At 45.4% G+C, this 20,084-nt stretch overlaps 2 protein-coding genes across 5 annotated transcripts in view; one reads left to right on the plus strand and one right to left on the minus strand.

Annotated features, from left to right (window-relative positions):
* Positions 1-7,513, minus strand: part of IMPACT (impact RWD domain protein) — a 32,313-nt gene extending 24,800 nt beyond the window's left edge. The window contains exons 1-3 of one of the 2 annotated variants that reach the window (XM_056521736.1): positions 6,618-6,756; positions 3,356-3,484; positions 3,184-3,236 (exon numbers count right to left, since the gene is read on the minus strand). In XM_056521736.1, the coding sequence (XP_056377711.1) occupies positions 3,184-3,236; positions 3,356-3,484; positions 6,618-6,653 (218 nt within the window). In that variant the 5' untranslated portion in view covers positions 6,654-6,756. Of the gene's footprint in view, positions 1-3,183; positions 3,237-3,355; positions 3,485-6,617; positions 6,757-7,462 lie in introns of those variants that run through there. The other variant, XM_056521735.1, reaches the window with a different exon arrangement.
* Positions 7,017-20,084, plus strand: part of OSBPL1A (oxysterol binding protein like 1A) — a 166,047-nt gene continuing 152,979 nt past the window's right edge. The window contains exons 1-3 of one of the 3 annotated variants that reach the window (XM_056521726.1): positions 7,017-7,269; positions 13,438-13,554; positions 15,382-15,504. In XM_056521726.1, the coding sequence (XP_056377701.1) occupies positions 7,017-7,269; positions 13,438-13,554; positions 15,382-15,504 (493 nt within the window). Of the gene's footprint in view, positions 7,270-13,437; positions 13,555-15,381; positions 15,505-20,084 lie in introns of those variants that run through there. The other 2 variants (XM_056521727.1, XM_056521728.1) reach the window with 2 other exon arrangements.

The following is a 20,084-nucleotide window of genomic DNA, read 5'->3' on the forward strand; positions in this document are numbered from 1 at the left end:
AGAGGACCCCCGCGACCAAAGGGCTTTCATAGGGGAGGGAAGCAGCAATAGCCCCGGTCCACTAGCCCAGGGAAAAAATTTAAAAACAAAAATTAAAAAAGTTTAACCCAAAAAATAGGAGCCCCATGAGGCTCCGCTCTGTCCTGGACCTAATAGGAACAGGAAAACACTGGGGAAGGTGCCGGGGGGAGGGGCTTTTAACCCTGTTTCCTGTTCCTATTAGGTCCTATGGGACCATCTCTCATGTGTGCTGTCATGGTGGACGATATGTAAATATACATTTATTTAATTTATTAAATTTTGCTAAAAAATGAAAATAGCTGCCACTAGGGGTCATCTATTTTTATGCAGTCAGACTACTCTGTATTTTGCAGCATACTGGATGCCTGCCGTCATGCATGTTGGTATCCAGTATAGCAGATCACCACTGCCCCACTACAGCCTTCAGCTGTTCCTAAACTACAAATCCCATAACGGGAGTTGTAGTTATGCAACAGCTCGGGGTACAATCTTTGTAAAACTCTGTTTTAGAGCTGTGTATTCTCCAGCTGTGTGCCTCCAGCTCTTGCAAAACTGCAGACAAAGGATGTGTGGGCATGCTGGGAGTTGTAGTTTTGCAACAGCTAAAGGCAACACTGCTCTAACACAGTGCTTTACAAACACTGCAGCTCCAGCTGTTCCAAACTACAACTCCCAGCATGCTTGAACAGCCAAAGTGTTTTCTGACTCCTGAATGACAAATAATCTGATCAGACATTCAGGAGTCTGTGAAAGCTGAATGACACACATAGTGACATCTATGTTGATTAGCATCTAGTTTTACTAGGAACAGATAGAAAATGTATACATAAAAACTACAGTGCAGTGATCTGCAGTGAGGGAGAGAGACGGACATGCCCCCTTCACAAGGCAAGAAAACAAAGCAAGTGAGCAAGATATAAATGCTATTTTGTTAGCGATATATAGGTCCTAGGCACATAAAAATTATATGTACATGATTAGGTACTGAGTAACATATCACTTTTTTCTTTTTTTTTGGCACTATGACCGGTATGCTTTAAGTTCTTTGGATAAAACATAATCTACTAGTGACTATGTATGATCCACTTCTGACAATATACTCAGGCCTCAGCCACTTGTTACAAAAACCTGTGCTTTAAAAAAATTTAAAATAAAAGAAGTGCATGCTTGGAAATAAACCAGATGTTGTCGCTAGTAGACTATGTTTGGTCCCGAGAACTTAATGGACTTGGCATGGTTGCGCCCGTTGAAAAGTATCAACATACCCCTTGTGGTAGCATACTGATACCTCAAATGTAGGCTTATCTGACATAGATGTAGCATAAAATGTGTCAGCACTCTACACTTAAAAACAGCTCACAGTATTATAATTGTGGGACCTGTCACTAAGTAATGCATGATCTTGCGGATAGGTTCTCTGTAAAGGAGTGTGCTCCTCAGCTTTTGGAACAAACTGTTCCGAACGCTGGAGCCGGCGCCGCCCCCTCGTGACGTCTCACCACGCCCCCTCAATGCAAGCCTATGGGAGGGGGCGTGTCACGCCCCCTCCCATAGACTTGCATTGAGGGGGTGGGGTGTGATGTCACGAGGGGGTGGGTCTGTGACATCACAAGCTCCTGGCGCCAGCTTTTCTACATATCTGTACAGAGGGACAGATGACAATATTTGATATTGCTGAACAGAATTTGTGCAGAAATGCGGAATTTCGCCATGTGAACATAGCCACAATGTCAACTACTGTCATCTCCACCTCTGTACAGATATGTGGGATATACCGTATGCATGTAGGCACTGCATAGGTGGCATACATAAACTCTGCACATCTTGAACTATATTTTAGGAGAAAGTATGCCTCTGTATTTTTACACAATATTTTAACTTAAAGGGGTACTCCAGTGGAAAACTTCTTTTTTTTTTTTCCAATGAACTTGTGCCAGAAAGTTAAACAGATTTGTAAATTAATTTACCCTTCCTGTACTTTTTAGCAGCTATATGCTACAGAGGAAAATTCTGTTCTTTTTCTTTTTGTCTTGTCCACAGTGCTCTCTGCTGACACCTGATGCCCGTATCAGGAACTGTACAGAGCAGGAGAAAATCCCCATAGCAAATCTATGCTACTCAGTTGTCAGCAGAGAGCACTGTGGACAAGACAAAAAAGAAATTCAAATAGAACAGAATTTCCTCTGTAGCACACAGCTGCTAAAAAGTACAGGAAGGGTAAAGATTTTTTAATAAAAAGTAATTTATTTGGCACCGGTTGACTTATAAAGACCTAAAAAAAATATGTTTTCCACCGGAGTACCCCTTTAACTTATTATGGGAACAATGCTGAGGACTTTCCCCAAGGAATGATAACGGGGCAAACCTTAGTGTCAACCTGCTGCTAACCTGCAGCACATTCATGGCTGAAAATCCGAAGCTCAGCATTCTGTCATATTTTATTTCATACTGTCATATTTTATTTCCTCATGTGAACACAGCACAAGTGTCTTCTTGGACTTTTATGCATGTTTTTAAAATGTTACATTTTGATGCAAAACTGCATGACAGCGCCCCTCAGGGACTGGTTGGCTTTTGTACAGTCAGGCATCTATGTTCAGAAAATACACGTTTATGGGCGGTATTATGAGTATGCCTTGTCAGAAGATTAAAAGGACAACTGCAGCGGCATTACACTTATCCCCTATCCACAGGATAGGGGATAAGTGTTTGATCGCGGGGGGTCCGACCGCTGGGACCCTAACAGGGCGCCGCCGCCATAAGCGGTCATGGTGAGTGCTAAGGCGCGTAGCGTCGACCTAGAGGTCGACTGTGACGCCCCGTCTCCTCCCCGTCCCCATACAGTTCTATGGGGGATGCGGGGAGGCACGAATGAATGCTGCCTCCCCGCCTCTCCCATAGAGATGTATGGAGGAGGCGTGCCGGCCGCAACGTCATGCTGCGGCCGGCACGCCCCCTGCATGGGACAGCCGTGGCCCCGTACAGGAGATCGCCGAGGGCCCCAGCGTTCGGACCCCCCGCGATCAAACACTTATCCCCTATCTTGAGGATAGGGGATAAGTGTTTGTAACGCTGCAGATATCCTTTAAGATTCTTCTGAAACATTTGTAACAGCTTGTGCAACAACATGTCAAATTCTAATAATAAGGTAGCAGGACTTACTTTAGTTGGTAGAGAGGAGGTGCTGCAGCTGGGTATTCAGGAGGTAGTATCACCTAGGACAAAATCGTGAAACCATATTGAAGAAATATACTACATCTGCAAAAACCTGTATATGTAATGTAAAACCTGGCGCCAGATTTTGCAGAGTAACATTTCTTATTCACTACAGTACCTGTAAGCAAAGTGTCCACTCGGGATGATCCAAACAGTTGGAGACTTTTATACAAAATATTCTTGCAGCTTCATCTATTACACACCAGTCATCCCCATAGATAGAAGAGAGGGCTTCAATTTCATCAATCTAAAAAAAAAAAAAAAAATACATAAATACACTGAAGTAATAACGTGGACACAATCTTCAGGCCAAAAGTGTATTTTACAAAAAATGTGTAAGTACTCACTGTACATAGTGTGGAGATTTATTTGTAAGGTTTAAAGATTTAACAATTCGGCAGAGTACAAATTGTGACTAATTGAACCAGACTGGGCCATGCAGCACCATATATCTGGAGCAACTGTGCATATAAGACACACATCTTGGGCTCGGGCTATACTATGACTTTTTATTGCACTACTGATTGATTTTAAAAAGTATCTGTCACCAAATAAACTTTTTTAAACTAACTCAGGTTATGTTCCTTAACTAATTCGAACACCCCTCTAGCCCTTAAAAAAAAAATCAGAGCTTTAAAAAGCTGAGTATCTTTCTTTCTTTCTTCTTGCTCTATCTTTCTTTCTTCTTGCTCACATAGTGCAACCTCCCAGCAGGAGAAAGTGTCCGTTTCCCAGCAAGCATGACATCACTGAAGCCTACTGGGGGACCACTTCCGCCCTCACATGGCTGCAGTGCTGTGATGGATAAAAGACCTCATGCTCTGTGCATGTTTCAGCCTCTGCTGCTATCAGTAAGGCTATCCTGCAGCTTTCAGTCAGTGCAGCTTTCTGTGAGAATCTGTGGAGCTTTCACTTTCTGTGTTGTCAATCAAGCTCAGTGCAGATAAACACTTCCTGAGTTTGAACTCCTGCCAGGTCAGGAGGAGACCAAACTCACTGTATTAATTATGGCAGGGAACAGAACAGAGACACATAGTGGACGTTTTTTTTATTACATTTTAAACATATTTATGTTGTGGCGTAGCGTGTGGCGATGGTGGGGAGGGGGTGGTGGTTTCGGTGGTTGGACTCAGGAGGACCCCAGGACAGGCAGGGGGAGAGAGGCGGGTGGCGGCGTTCTCTGGCCCAGCAAAAGCCGCTGCACTTCATTGATTTAAAGCGCCCGCTTTAAATCAATGAACTGCAGTGGTCTCACTGGGGTGGGTGTGGGGTGTCATTATAAATAGCCGATAACTTATACCGGAATATTGGTATAAGTTATCGCCTATCGGCCCTAAACTCCATGGATTATCGGTATCGGCCCTAAAAAAAAATCGATATCGGTTGATCCCTACTTTGCACCACCATATATTCTGACCTCTAAAATGTAAATTTTTTTTTTGCTATTTTGACCGGTCCTAATAATGTTACGTGTACAGCCAGCTTGAAGGAGTTCTCCCAGCAACGCATACTCCCTATATCCGGGACCCCTGGGATAAGGGTATGACTGCTGGGACACCCTGCGATCTTGAGAACAGGGGTTGGTTCTGACTGTCCTTTCAGAATGAAGCAGTGGTTCCAAACGCTGAGCAGTGGAGTACCCCTTTAACACTTTTCCCCAGGATCCAAACGGAGACCTCAGTAAAGGGGCGTGGCTTTATGTGCACCAAAAATTGTGTCATATATAAAAGGGTGGAAAACTTTGAGCCATTGCTCTTTCCTATTCATGAGCTATAGTGATCACCAGAGAAGAGTCTAAGGTCATGTTCCTTTCCCCACTACTCTCCTATAGCCATTTTCGTTAGGATTTTAGTTCGGTAGTGTGGGGCTATGTTCACACCTTGTAATGTCCGCACAGAAAATTTCTGTACCTACATTCTGCAGAATGTGGGAATTCTGGGTATGTGCCATCTATAGACAGCTGTGCATTCCATCCGGCACCCACAGAAAGAATGAACAGGTTCATTCTTTCTGCAGACACGGAAATCGGACTTTATGTGACAGAAACATCCGGCACGGAAATTCCACAGTGTGCGCAGCGCAGCAGAATATCGTTGAATTCAATGGGACTATGCTCCTCTGGAAACTTCGTGCAGAATTCCACACGAAAATTCTGGGGTGTGAACTTGGCCTTCTACATCAACATTCTGCATGAATTTATAGCCATTTTACTTCGATGGAATTCCTGCAGCAGAAATTCTGCTGTGTGAATGGGACAGCGGAATCCCATTGAAGTGTATTGGCTATAAATTCATGCAGAATTTCTGCTCCAGAAATTCCATTGAAGTGAATAGGCTATAAACTTGTGCAGAATTTTCATTCAGAATTCAGCACAGATATTCTGCTGTGAGAATCACGTTCATTCTTTGTGCGGACACGGAAGAAGGAATTTCTGTGTCGGAAACATATGGCATGGAAATTCCGCCGTGTGCACAGAGCAGCAGAATCCTGTTGAATTCCATGGGACTCTGCTGCAGCGGAAATTCCGTGCGGACATTCCAAGCGGAAGTCTGCACGGAATTTCCGCCGTGTGAACGTGGCCTAAGGGTTCGTTCACATGTACTTATTTTGCAGCAGATTTTCTGCTGCTCCTTATATGATTCTTACCAGCAGAATCTGCTGCAGAAAATACACACCAAAATATGCATGTGTGAGCGTAGACTTAATCAACTGGTGCCAGAAAGTTAAACAAATTTGTAAAGGACTTCTATTTAAAAATCTTAATCCTTCCAGTACTTATCAGCTGTTGTATGATCCACAGGAAGTTCTTTTCTTTTTGAATTTCCTTTCCGTCTGACCACAGTGCTCTCTGCTGACACCTCTGTCCCATTCTAGGAACTGTCCAGAGTAGAAGCAAATCCTCATAGCAAACCTATCCTGCTCTGGACAGTTCCTGATATGGACAGAGGTGTCAGCAGAGAGCACTGTGGTCAGACAGAAAAGAAATTAAAAAAGAAAAGAACTTCCTGTGGATCATACAACAGCTGATAAGTACTGGAAGGATTAAGATTTTTTAATAGAAGTCATTTACAAATCTGTTTAACTTTCTGGCACCAGTTGATTTAGAAAAATAGTATCACTGAATACGTTTACTGTTTATAGCCACTATGTGCTCCCTTTATGACTACATTACATTCATATATACCAGTATTTCCCAACCAGGGTGTCCCCAGCTGTTGCAAAACTACATCTCCCAGCATGCCCGGACAGCCTTCGGCTGTCCGGGCATGCTGGGAGATGTAGTTTTGCAACAGCTGGAGGCACCCCGGTTGGGAAACACTGATATATACAGTACGTCTACACACACAGTACGTTGTCCCTGTCGGCCATACTTCACTCACTTGGCTCTGTAAGTTTTCCTCTTCCGTGTCAGCCATGGAGCTTAGCTTCCTGTGAATGAGCTGCAGCAGTGCGGGGATTCACCACTAGGAGGCGCTGGTCTCTAGGTTTTAGTTTGTAGTGTTAGGAGTGAGTAAATACCGCTGTACGCAGTGCATAGAGAATAACCGTCTACCTTTCCCCATTAGGTGGACAGCGCCTCAGGGTACAAAAGCTCCTATTCCATTTTATAAGTACATTCACAGGGTGACTGCCAGGGGCCGCAGGATGCTCCCCGTATCCCCCTGCTCCCAAATAGCCATCATTATTTATTCTTTTACGTGCAGCAGATTGAAGCGTAGAAACACCACCCAGCGGCCAAAGGCTGTCACTACAGAGCTCCCCTCAGTGTGGCCGTTCTGATGTATAATTCTTCTTCGGTGAGGGAAGTCACCGGGGAGGGGCGCTCTATAGCCCGTGCCAGGCTAATGCCCCCAGTAAAGTGCCCCACCCCGGTACTTGGGGCAGCAGCAGGCACAGTCTTCTCCAGCTGGGAGGAGATAAACAGGAAGTGTGAGCATAATACGGGCCATGTGTACGGGGGGGAGGAGCTCCGTCCTGTCTCCATCCCCGCCTGCACTCACCGGAGCGGTTACTCGCTGAGCCCTGTGTGTGGTAAGTGTGAACTGGGAGCAACAATACTCCTCCCTGTGCCCGCGCGGGGTCAGGTGACAGCACGGGGACCTGCACATTGATCCACACAAGTATCGCTTAGAACTCATTTATCCTTATCTATCTATCTGTCAATCATCTATCTGTCTACCTAACTACCTACCTACCTCATATCCATCCATCCTAATCTAATCACCTGGTGCAGTTGTATACAGCTCCCTCCTCTCCTCATTGGTGACAGCTGAAATCTGGTTGATGTGGAGGACTTCTGCCTGGTGTTATATAGGGTTACATAGATAGTACAGTGGTCCCTCAACATACGATGGTAATCCGTTCCAAATGGACCATCGTTTGTTGAAACCATCATATGTTGTGGGATCCGTGCAATGTAAAGTATAGGACAGTGGTCTACAACCTGCGGACCTCCAGATGTTGCAAAACTACAACACCCAGCATGCCCGGACAGCCGTTGGCTGTCCGGGCATGCTGGGTGTTGTAGTTTTGCAACATCTGGAGGTCCGCAGGTTGAAGACCACTGTTAGAGTTAGTTGTACTCACCTGTCCCCGCCGCCCCGGATTGTCACCGCTCGTCACCGCTGCCCGGGATGCCGCCGTCCATCGTTATCGCCGCGTCCCCGAGGTGTCCCCGACGCTCTGGTAAGGCCTCTGCTTCCCCGGCATCCGCGCGCTTCGTCGGCGCTCTCCATCGACGTCATCATGTCGCTACGCACGCCGCTCCTATTGGATGACGGGACGGCGTGTGCAGCGACGTGATGATGACGATGGAGAGCGCCGACCATGCAGGGGATCCCGAAGAGGAGGTGCCGGAGCCCCGAGGACAGGTAAGTGATCGTCAGCGGACCACATGGGGCACCGTAAACGGCTATCCGGTGGCAGCTGAAGCAGTCTACACTGCCGGATAGCCGTTTATGCGATGGCCACGACATACAAAAGCATCGTATGTTGATGCTGCCTTCAACATGCGATGGCCTCTGAGAGGACATTGTATGTTGAAATTATCGTATGTCGGGGGCGTCACTGTACAGTTGAAAAAAGATATACGTTCAACCAGGGAATTGAAGGGTAGGGGTGTGGTGTGATATTGGGGAAGGGATGGGATTTTATATTTCTTCATAAGCATTAATGTTTTACCGGCACAGCCGATATTTTGGTCACCCTTTCCGTACTTTCATATTAACACCTTGGGGACAGAGGATTTTCCCGTTTTTGCACTTTCGTTTTTTCCTCATCACCTTTTAAAAATCATAACTCTTTCAATTTTGCACCTAAAAATCCATATGATGGCTTATTTTTTTGCGCCGCCACCAATTCTACTTTGTAAAAACGCCATTTTGTAAATTTTGGGGGCTTCCGTTTCTACGCAGTACATTTTTTGGTAAAAATGACACCTTATCATTATTCTGTAGGTCCATACAATTAAAATGATACCCTACTTATATAGGTTTGATTTTGTCGTACTTCTGGAAAAAATCATAACTTCATGCAGGAAAATGTATACGTTTAAAATTGTCCTCCTCTTACCCCCTATAACTTTTTAATTTTTCCATGTATGTGGCGGTATGATGGCTCATTTTTTGCGCCGTGATCTGAAATTTTTAGTGGTACCATTTTTCAATTGATAGGGCTTTTTGATCGCTTTTTATCTGCTTTTTCATGATATAAAAAGTGACCAAAAATGCACTATTTTGGACTTTGGAATTTTTTTGCTTGTACGCCATTGACCGTGCAGTTTAATTAACAATATATTTTTATAATTCGGACATTTCTGCACGCGGCGATACCACATATGTTTATTTATATTTACAAAGGGGGTGATTCAAACTTTTATTAGGGAAGGGGTTAAATGATCTTCACTTTTATTTTTTCCTTTTTTTTTTTTTTTTTTGGGCAGTGTTACAGCTCCCATAGGGACCTATAACACTGCACACACTGATCTTTTACATTGATCAATGGTTTCTCATAGGAAACCATTGATCGATGATTCTGCCGCTTGACTGCTCATGCCTGGATCTCAGGCACTGAGCAGTCATTCGGCAATCGGACAGCGAGGAGGCAGGTAGGGATCCTCCTGCTGTCCTGTAAGCTGTTCAGGATGCCGTGACTTCATTCTGGCGATCCCGAACAGCTCCCTGAGCTAACCGGCAATGTTTTACTTTCACTTTAGATGCAGTGTTCTTTGAACGCCATGTCTAAAGGGTTAATAGCGCGCGGCACTATGGCCATGACCCCGTGTTATAGAAAGGGAGTGGGCGAAGGGCGGATAGGGACGGAGGGCGTACCTAACAGGTTAAAAATACTGGTATTTATCCAAGCAATCCTCCAACTCCCGGAATGTTGCACCATAAGGCCCCTTTGACACTACAGGTATCATCCTGTATAAACCTCCGTAACCTAGACCAGTGTTTCCCAACCAGAGTGCCTCCAGCTGTTGCAAAACTACAATGGTTGTCCGTGCATGCTGGGAGTTGTAGTTTTGCAACAGCTGGAGGCACCCCTGGTTGGGAAACACTGACTTATACTATATACTAATTAAAGGAGTTTCGGGCCTGAAACTGTCACACTGCCGCTCAGCCCATCACCGGCCGAGTCAGGACTTCGCTGCGGCCGGTGATTGGCTGAGTGCAGTATGACTCGCCGACCACCGGCAACCAGGAAGAGGATCGTGGCGGAGGCTGGAGCGGGTTACCGGAGGAGCGACAGAAGGTATGTACCTCTTTATTTTTTTACTGCCGGAAGTATGACGGGCAATTTTCCCATCCCGGAGTACTCCTTTAATAGTCTAACATGCTGGGAATTGTAGTCTTGCAACAGCTGGAGGCACCACTGGGTCGAAAATATTGACCTATTCTATATACTACTATAAAGTCCAACATGCTGGGAGTTGTAGTTTTTTATTTTATTTGGGGAAGCTGCTGAGCCACAGGCTGTATCAGGGCATTGTGGGAGTTGTAGTTAGTAACTAACTGCAATTCCTGAATTTGCAAATAAAAAAAAAAAAAAAAGTCACATCAAAACAAAAATGGTATTGTTAAAAAAAGATCGGGGCGCAAAAAATGAGCCCTCATACAGGCCCGTATAAAGAAGTTATAGGGGTCAGAAGAGGTCAAAATTTCCCTTGCATATGTGTATCCTGTGATGTCACACATATATAATTAATTATGCAAATTAGCATGGCCGGTAATTTTTTTTGCAAGGTGGAAACCCTAATGGTGTTTGAAATGATGGGGGTGATGATCCGGATGTTGGCTGATGTTGGTATATAATGGGGCTTCACATGAGGTTTTAATCTACTTGTAGCATAGGGCTCTAGTGCCAGTCACAGGTCAAAAAAGTGTCCTTTTGGCCCTTACCTGGCCGGTGTGCATCAGTATACTGCAAAGATATCTATAAAACAGCGCTGTAGACTACACTTATTCCATGTATGTATATTGGTTGGCATAATAGCCTATGGGTGACGGATGGCACTGAATGGCATCTGTCACTGAACATATTGCCCCAGAGCCTGGCTGTATATCACCGGATCTCCATAGGCACCTTTGCAGCCTCCAGACCGGCTCTTCATCTTGGCCTGTGGTAGCGTCCACATTATGGGGGAATTCTTTAGCGGTGTCCAGGCAGCTTCCCCCATAGTAACTTTTTACGGGATCCAGCTACGTGTAATAGCACAGAGGTCCACACTAGTCAATCCAGCAGATCCCACTGCATAAGTCTCTTAGCGGAGGCCAGAATCGTACTCTTTTGGGCGCTATCAGGTATATAGAGTTGTGTATGGATATGTTTATTGCATGTGCCAAGACCTGTTCTACCTCTACTATGAAATGCAATTGGTTGGGTGCGGGTTAAAGGGGTACTCTGCCCCTAGACATCTTATCCCCCTATCCTTTGGTTTCATGGTGCATTAAAGGGGTACTCTGCCCCTAGACATCTTATCCCCCTATCCTTTGGTTTCATGGTGCATTAAAGGGGTACTCTGCCCCTAGACATCTTATCCCCCTATCCTTTGGTTTCATGGTGCATTAAAGGGGTACTGTGCCCCTAGACCTCTTATCCCCCTATCCTTTGGATAGGGGATAAGATGTCTAGGGGCGGAGTACCCCTTTAATGCACCATGAAACCAGCCTAAGGCTAGGTTCACACTATGTTATGTCTTCCATCAGACATATCCCTTGGCATCCCTCTGAAAACGGGATGCCAACATATACTGTAATGGATGGCAGCGAATGCCATTTATTTTAATGGCCCAGACAGAGTAATATAGAGGAATCCTATTCTTCGATGTCCATAAGGCCTATGGTATATGGAGAGAGATGTTTTTTCTATGGGTAGGGTTACATCAGGTTTATAATATCCTTTTAGTGTGTATGTCAGGAACCCATTTGCTAAGCATATCAATAGCCTTACATTGCTTGACAGTCATTATACTGTATAATATGGAACTGTGCTATTTTGTCCAACGGGATCCTTTTCAAAAACAAAAAAAAGTGCACTGGAAGTTCCCAAGAGCACAGTGGCCTCTATAATTCCTAAACTGAAAACATTTTGAACAACCAGGGCTCTCACTAGAACTGGCCGCCCCACCACGTTAAGTAATCGGGGGACAAGAGTCTTGGTAAGAGTGGCGGCTAATAACCCAGTGGTCACTCTGCTGAGCTCCAAAGAACTTCTTTGTAGATGGTGAGAAACTCCCAGAAGTTCATCCACCACTGTGGCACTCCACATATCACGGCTTTATGGCAGGGTGGCCAAAAAGAAGCTTTTTCTCAGCAAAAGACACATAAAAGCCCCCTGGAGTTTAGAAAAAGCACCTAAAGAATGCCAAAGCATGGTGGTGGTAATGTCAGGCTGTGGTTTTTTTTTTTTTTTCAATGGCTGAGCCAGGTCAGGGTAAAAGAAAAGCTGAATGTAGCAAAGTGCAAAAATATTCTTAAAGTGTACCTGTCACAAAAAGTGTACTTTTCACATGTTGTCCTGATATGTCAAAAGTTTAGATGGCACTGGATCTCAGTCCTGAGACCTGCTGCACTTGTGAGTTATAAGCTGAGGAGGTGCCTGGCTGACTGCCTCATCTGGCTCACTCACTCCATTAGGGTAGGGTCACACAGAATGGATCCGCAGCATAAAATACCCTACAGTGTGCCTCGCGCTGTGCCTGCCTGCTGAGCAGACACACAGCAATCTGCAAGTCGCCGCATACATGTGCAGTGTACTTGCAGACATCCCGGCTGCACCCTGAGCTAGGCCAAGTGCAGCGGCGATGCAATGCGAGGACCCTGCAAATGCGCACGGCGCCTCACAGAACACTGTATGTCTGCTCCTAGTGGGGGATTGCCACTACGAGCAGACAAAGCTGGAGGCACGCTGTAGGGTCTGTCATCAGCGGATCGGCAGCGTAAAATACTTTGCAGATCTGTTCCGTGTAACCTTACCCTTAAAGTCTGTTTGTAAGGCTTCTGTAACAGCCACCATTCAGTGTATAGGCTTGGAGCTTTTCCTGATATAAATGGTGGAGGAAGAGGTGATGGGCACTATCCCTGAGAAGTAATTATACGAAGGGCTCACAGGAGCTAATAACCTTGCGGAGTGTCACTTTAAAGGAGAACTGTGGCCAAAATTTACTTATCCCCTATTTACAGGATAGGGGATAAGTAGCTGATCACGGGGGTCTGACCACTGGGCCCCCTGCGATCTCCTGAACTGGACTCTATCCCGCTGGAGCGTGTGTCGTTTACCTCTAGACTGCATGCACTCTGTTCATTTCAGTGGCATGCGTGCCATCTAGAGGTAGACAACACATGCTTCTGACTGAGCAGGATAGGGTCCAGTTCAGGAGATCACAGGGATCCCAGCGGTTGGACCCCCACGATCAGCTACTTATCCCCTATCCTGTGGATAGGGGATAAGTTAATTTTGGCCACAGTAATCCTTTAGGAATTTCAGATTAGTACAGCAACTTAATCTTAATAGCTAAAAGAGAAACTGCAAATGCAAGTGCTCTGGAAACAGGAACCAGGACATCAAGTGACTTAGTTTCCATATCTGAGACATCTGTGTTCTCTCATCATATGGCAAAGTCACACATCTATTTCCAAAGCCTCTTATATTGACCAACCAGTTTAAATAACATTTAGTTACTTACTTCTCCATTTACAGAGTCCTCTGAAAATCATCTTGTTAAAGATGACCTGGGAATCTGTCAGCTGTATTTTCTCCTAAAAGCTGCAGACTCCATTGGACAGCTGTTATCTGCAAGCAAGCCTGGAGCTGGAGGTGTGTCCCAAACTAACAGAATCGCCTTTCTATTTCTCAGCCATGAGGTGGTACTGTGGCAGGATTGTGGAAATCCTATCGCCCGATGCCCGGGACATGCAGTTCTGGGCGCCGGGCAGGTGAATTTTTCATGCATTTAGCCCTGCTTTGGGCAAACTGGGCCGGACCAACAACCTCCTTGATTTTAATATGGCAGCGCTCATGGTGTATGGAACAGGCTCTTGATTTGAGCTTGCTCTAGACTACGTGGCCCCCAGGTGTTTTCAGTAGCTGGGAGCCGCCGCTAATAGCTGGCATGCGGCGTTGGGGCCGCAGCCATCTATTAACCCTTTAGATTGCCGATGTGAAAGCTGACATCAGCATCTAAAGGGGCCTTTTAACCATCCCTGGTGGTCTGCGATTCACTGTGGAGTTAGCCAGAGGGTTTATCTCTTCATCCATGACTGCCGTGGATCTGCATTTGGCTCAACCAAATCAGCACAGATCGATGGAGTTCAATTGATCTGTATTAGTTATCTAATAATTCCTTCCTAAAGTTCCCTTTAAAAAAAAAAAAAGTATAATAAGTTTAAAAAACTCAATTACCTTTTCCATATTAAAAGTTCACATTACCCCCTTCCTTTGCTCATTTCCCATGTAAAAATAACATGTAAATAAATGTATTTGGTACTGGCAAATTGGCGTAATTGTCAAAACTATTAAAATATAACATTATATATCCAGTATGTTCAAAGGCGTTAAAGTAAAAAAATACTAGACGACAGAATTGCATATTTTTTATAACATGATATCCCAGAAAAAAATTGTAAAAAGCTATCAAAAACTCTGATACCAAAAAGGTACCGATACAAACAGCAGATTACAGCCCAAAGCATTAACGCCCTCATACAGTCCACTATACAGAAAAATAGAAATGCTATAGGGGTCAGAAAATTTTAATAACATTTAAAAAGTTTTTAATTGTTTTTTCAATAAGTAAAAACGAAACAAATTTGGTATTGCTGAAATCAGGCCGACCTAAAGTATCAAAGTGGTAAGTTTGCCCACAAGTTGAATGGCATAAGAAAGAAAAACCCAAAATTTGCATATATTTTTTCCCAATTTCACCTCAAAATTTTTTGGGGTTTTGGAGCATAAGTTATGGAAAAATTAAAGGTGTCATTACAAAGTATAATTGGTCCCGAAAAAAAACAAGCCCTCATATGGGTCTGTAGATGTGAAAAATAAGAGCTATGGCTATTTTATATTTACATACTATTTTGGTTGAAATTTATAATTATTTTATGTACCAGGACAAGTGTATTTTCATGAGGGACAAGTAGATTGTGCTCCGTTTTAGTCCCTTCGACAAGTAGTTTTATTTTATTTATTTGTTTAAACTTCCACACCCCTGTGTTATGTGCTGCTGAAGTGCCACAGCCTGGCATGCCTCCCTGTTCACCCTCACCTCCTACCCCCTCCTTGACTGATATACAGAGCTTTGTATGTTATTCATAGAGGGGCTGGGAGGTGTGCCAGGCTGTGGCACTTCAGCAGCTCAGTGCCGCCTTTTTTGACACTTGGCTGAGAAATAAAAAGGTGATTCTATATGTTTTGCAACGACCATCAGCCTTTACATAGACATTTCCCTTACAGAGTGTACATTATAGATGTCTACTCAACTGGACTAAAGTCTGTAGCATGCCTAGGATCCATTGTGGATTTTCTTCTACAAAAAATAAACATAAAATATACATACAATTAAGGGGACAATTTTATATCAGACAGGGGGCTTATTGTTTTATTCTATGTCATCACTCTATCTTTTGTATATATATTTTCACTTAGACATGAACGGTAAACCTGAAGAACAACTTCTCCACGATGCCCGAAATGGAAACCTGGATGGAGTCCGATCGCTTCTAGAAACCTACAAAAATGGGCAGATTACAATTAATATAGACTGCAAAGGTTAGTAAAGTAGCCTCTTTTTGAACTACCTCTCCTGAGAAATATAAACTTGTAATATAGAAGTTCCTTTTGTGAAATATTTTATATTCATCTTTTCCTAAAAGGCTGTTTCAAGCTTTAACCCCTTAACGACAATGGACGTAAACGTACGTCATGGTGCGGTGGTACTTTACCCTCCGTGACATACATTTACGCTCCACCATGACCGCGAGCACCGGACTGGTGCCTGTGTCATGCGCAGCAGGTCCTGGCTGCTATCAGCAGCCAGGGTCCCCTCGGTAATGGCACGGATATCCGTCATTAAACCCTCAGATGCCGTGATCAATACAGATCATGGCATATGCGGCAGTGCGGTACTTTTAAACGGATGATCGGATCGCCTGCAGCGCTGCCGCGGGAATCCGATTATCCATTATGGTGGACGGAGCAAATGTGGTACCAATAAAAACTACAGATCACAGGGCAAAAAATTAGCCCTCATACCGCCCCGTATACGGAAAAATGAGAACGTTGTATTAGAAAGTTATAGGTGGTCATAATAGGGCAATTTCAAACATACTAATTTTGTTAAAATAATTTGAGATTTTTTTTTTTTAAGCGGTACAATTATAGAAAAGCATGTAACCATGGGTATCATTTTAATCGTATTGACCCACAGAATAAAGAAAACATGTCATTTTTACCGTAAATTGTACAGCGTGAAAACAGAACCTACCAAAATTTGCTAAATTGTGGGTTTCTTTTACATTTTCCCACAATAATAATATTTGTTTGGTTCCGCCGTACATTTTATGGTAAAATAAGTGATGTCATTTCAAAGTAAAATTGGTGACGCAAAAAACAAGCCCTCATATGGGTCTGTGGATGGAAATGTAAAAGAGGCGAGGAGGAAAAAAATAAAATGCAAAAATAAAATTATACAGCAGGAGGTGATTTGCTTGTCTCCAGCTGTTGCTAAGCAACAACTCCCAGCATGCACAGCCAAAGGGCATGCTGAGAGTTGTAGTTTTGCAACTTTTAGTTATGCAACAGCTGGAGGCACATTTTTTCTTTGAAGAAGTGTGCCTCCAGCTGTTGCATAACTACAGCTCACAGCATGCCCTTCGGTTGTCATTGCGTGCTGAGAGTTGTAGTTTTGCAACAGCTGGAGGAACACTGGTGGTGAAACACTGAGTTAAGGAACAAACTCTGTGTTTTGCAACCAGTGTGCCTCCAGCTGTTGCATAACTATAACTCCCAGCGTGCACGAACAGCCAAAGGGCATGCTGAGAGTTGTAGGTTGGGGGGGTTTTACGATAAAAACTCCTCGTACGGCAGTGTTTCCAAAACATAGCATCCAGCTGTTGCTAAACAGCTCCCAGTATTGCTGGACAGCCATTCACTGTCCAGGCATACTGGGAGTTTTGCAACAGCTGGAGGCACCCTGTTTGGGACTCACTGGTGTAGAATATTTTTGGTATCGGAGGCAAGTATAACGCTTGCATACGGGTCCATCCCTATGCAAATCCCTAATTTAGGCCTCAAATGCGCATGGTGCTCTCCCTCTCTTCGGAGCTCTGTTGTACTTCAAGGCAACAGTTTAGGGCCACATATGGAGCATTTCCGTACTCGGGAGAAATTGCCTTGGTGGGCTTTTTCTCCTTTTGCCCCTTATGAAATGGAAATGTTGGGGTCTACACCAGCATGTTAGTGTAAAAAAAATAAAAAAATGTTACATTAACATGCTGGTTTTGCCCCATACTTTTCATTTTCACATGAGGTAAAAGGGGAAAAAAAAGACGCAATTTCTCCCGAGTACAGAAATATATGTGGATGTAAAAACGCAAAAAAAAAAAAAAACACATGTGACCCCATTTTGTAAACTACACCCCTCACTGAAGGTAACAAGGGGTATAGTGAGCCTTAACACCCCACAGGTGTCAGAAGACAAGGAGCACCATTGGGTTTTTGGAGAGAGAATTTGGCTGGAATTGAAGGCTATGTGCTGCTAGAACAGTGGAACCCCCCCCCCCCCTATGAAGATGAAAAATTTTTCATTTGCACAACCCACTGTTCCAAAGATCTGTCAAACGCCAGTGGGGTGTAAATGCTCACTGCACCCCTTATTACATTCTGTGAGGGGTGTACTCTCCGAAATAGGGTCACATGTGGGGGTCCACTGCTCTGGCACCATGGGGGCTTTGTAAATGCACAAGGCCCCCAACTTCCATTCCAACCAAATTCTCTCTCCAAAAGCTCAATGGCGCTCCTTCTCTTCTGAGCCCTGCAGTGCGCCCGCAGAGCTTTTTACATCCACATATGGGGTATTTCCATACTTAAAAGAAATGGGGTTACAAATTTTGAGGGGCTTTTTCTCCTATTACACCCTTGTGAAAAAAAATTTGGGGTAACACCAGCATTTTAGTGAAAAAATCTTTCTTTTCTTGGTCGGAAACCATTGGGAGACACAGACCGTGGGTATATGCTCTTGCCGCAGGATATACCCCGCCTACTGACCGGAGCTAATCAGTTTTAATTTAGTGTCCTATGAGGCAAGACGCAGGTCTGGAGTCTGGAGTTGTTATTTTCCAGTTAGGGCCTGTTTTAGGTTTTTTACTCCTTTTTATTTTCCGTTTTCAGGTGGGGGTTCAGGAGCATGGCGCTACCTATTCCCTCATATGCGGCTAAGGGGCACGGGACATGACACAAATGCACCGTTAGCCCCTTCCCGCCAACAGCCAGCACCTGGGGTTGTACCTTGGGTCCAGGTCCCCCTATTTTCCCTGCTCGTCCTGGTCTGTAACAGCATGACGTGATGCAGGTATCCTTAAGTCTGGCTGAAGACTTCTTCGGGTGGAAGACATCTTCAGGTGAGTATGTATATGAGGTAAGTATGTGCCCCCCCCCCCCCTCCCTCCCCCCTCACTAGTGTTTCCTTGGGAGCCCCCTTGTCCCAGGGGTCTCCTTATACAGGGATGGGACTCCTCTCAGGGGGGCTAATTTTTTATTGGGGCATTCATTCATTCATTTTTTTGTTTTTTCAGTGCCGTGGCTCCGGGACAGTAGTTCCCTCTCCCTCCCCGGCACTGCTTCTCACTTGTGCGGGGCATAACTTCGCCGGCCACTGCTCTTGCAGCTGCTCTGCACTGAGCTTGCGCGGCCGGCAGAGTTTTTACTTTCACTTTAGGAGCTCCGCGCAGCGCTTGTTCCGGCCGGTGTCTCCTCTGTTTTGGCCGGGTTTTTACCGCGGTTACATGCCGGTACCTCAGTGGGGGTTAACAGTAGGGCGGTTTTCGGCGTTGGAGCGTCTGCCCGTGCATGGCTAAGTTCCGCCCACCGCCGGCGGTTCCCAATGGGATCGCAGCGCGCGCACCTAGGGGTCACTGATAATCCAGCTGGTGCGAGCGCTTGGGGGTCATTCTTAGCCAATGAGGATTGAGCTAGGGGGTGGCCTGCCCTGTGTGTAACTGGCTCCTCCTCTCTCTCTGTGTCTCTGTCTCTCTGTCTCTGCCTCTGTCTCTCTGTCTCCCTCTCCTCAGTCTAGGGTTGCCTCCGCAGGTTCCCGTTCCCTTGGGGAAGCAGCGGACGACGGTTCAGATTCCACTCTAGATCATGAGGATTACTCAACAAAGTCCGAAATGGTGGATGGTTTAGTGTCAGCCATCTGGGACACCTTTCAGCTGGAGGACCCTGGACCTTCGGATTCAAATCCAGAAGTCTCCTTTCGCCGTTCACGGCGTGCTCCAAAGGCGTTCAGTTCCCATGCGGAATTTGATACCTTGTTGGATGCGGCTTGGAAGCACCCGGTGAGAAGATTTCAGGGAATCAAGAAGGTTCAAGACCGATTTCCCTTTCCTCAGGACGTGGTTTCCAAGTGGACAGTGCCACCTAAGGTTGATCCTCCGGTCTCTCGCCTGTCCAAATCTACCACCTTACCTCTTGCAGACGCAGCGTCACTTAAGGACCCTGCGGACAAGAAAATGGAAAATTTGGCCAAGTCCGCTTTTGAAGCAGCTGGGTCCTCCCTACTTCCCACCTTTGCTTCCGTTTGGGTGGCCAAGGCGGTGTCTGTTTGGGCTTCCCAGCTTCGCCAAGGTATCCTTTCTGGTGTTTCCAGGGGGGACCTGGCCGATGCAGCTCTCTCAGGCTGGCGATTTTCTCTGTTCCGCAGCTTTGGAATCTGCTCGGCCTTTGCCTCAGCTAACTTGGTCGCTATTTGGCGGGCCATGTGGCTGAAGGCGTGGGACGCCGATGCAGCTTCTAAAAGATCACTAACGGAGTTACCTTTTTCCGGCTCTCAGCTCTTTGGGAAACGGTTGAATGAAATTATTTCTGAAGCTATGGGAGGTAAGAGTTCTTTGCTTCCGCAGAACAAACCTCCTCGCTCTGACCCCCCTGTCGGAAAACGACGTCCTTTCGGCTGTTTGCATCGGGTCATCCGTCGAAACAGGCGCACCCTCCCTCTCGGAAAACTCCCTCGTTCAAGGCGCGCCCTTCTTGGAAGTCTGATAACCGATCTGGCAGTTTTTCGTCCAAAGCCGGTACCCGTAAGCCCGCCTCTTCCTGAAGGGGCGCCCCCACCCGCTTCATTTCTCGGGTGG

This window comes from Hyla sarda, chromosome 5 (genome assembly GCF_029499605.1).
Source record: "Hyla sarda isolate aHylSar1 chromosome 5, aHylSar1.hap1, whole genome shotgun sequence".
Lineage (NCBI taxonomy): Eukaryota > Metazoa > Chordata > Amphibia > Anura > Hylidae > Hyla > Hyla sarda.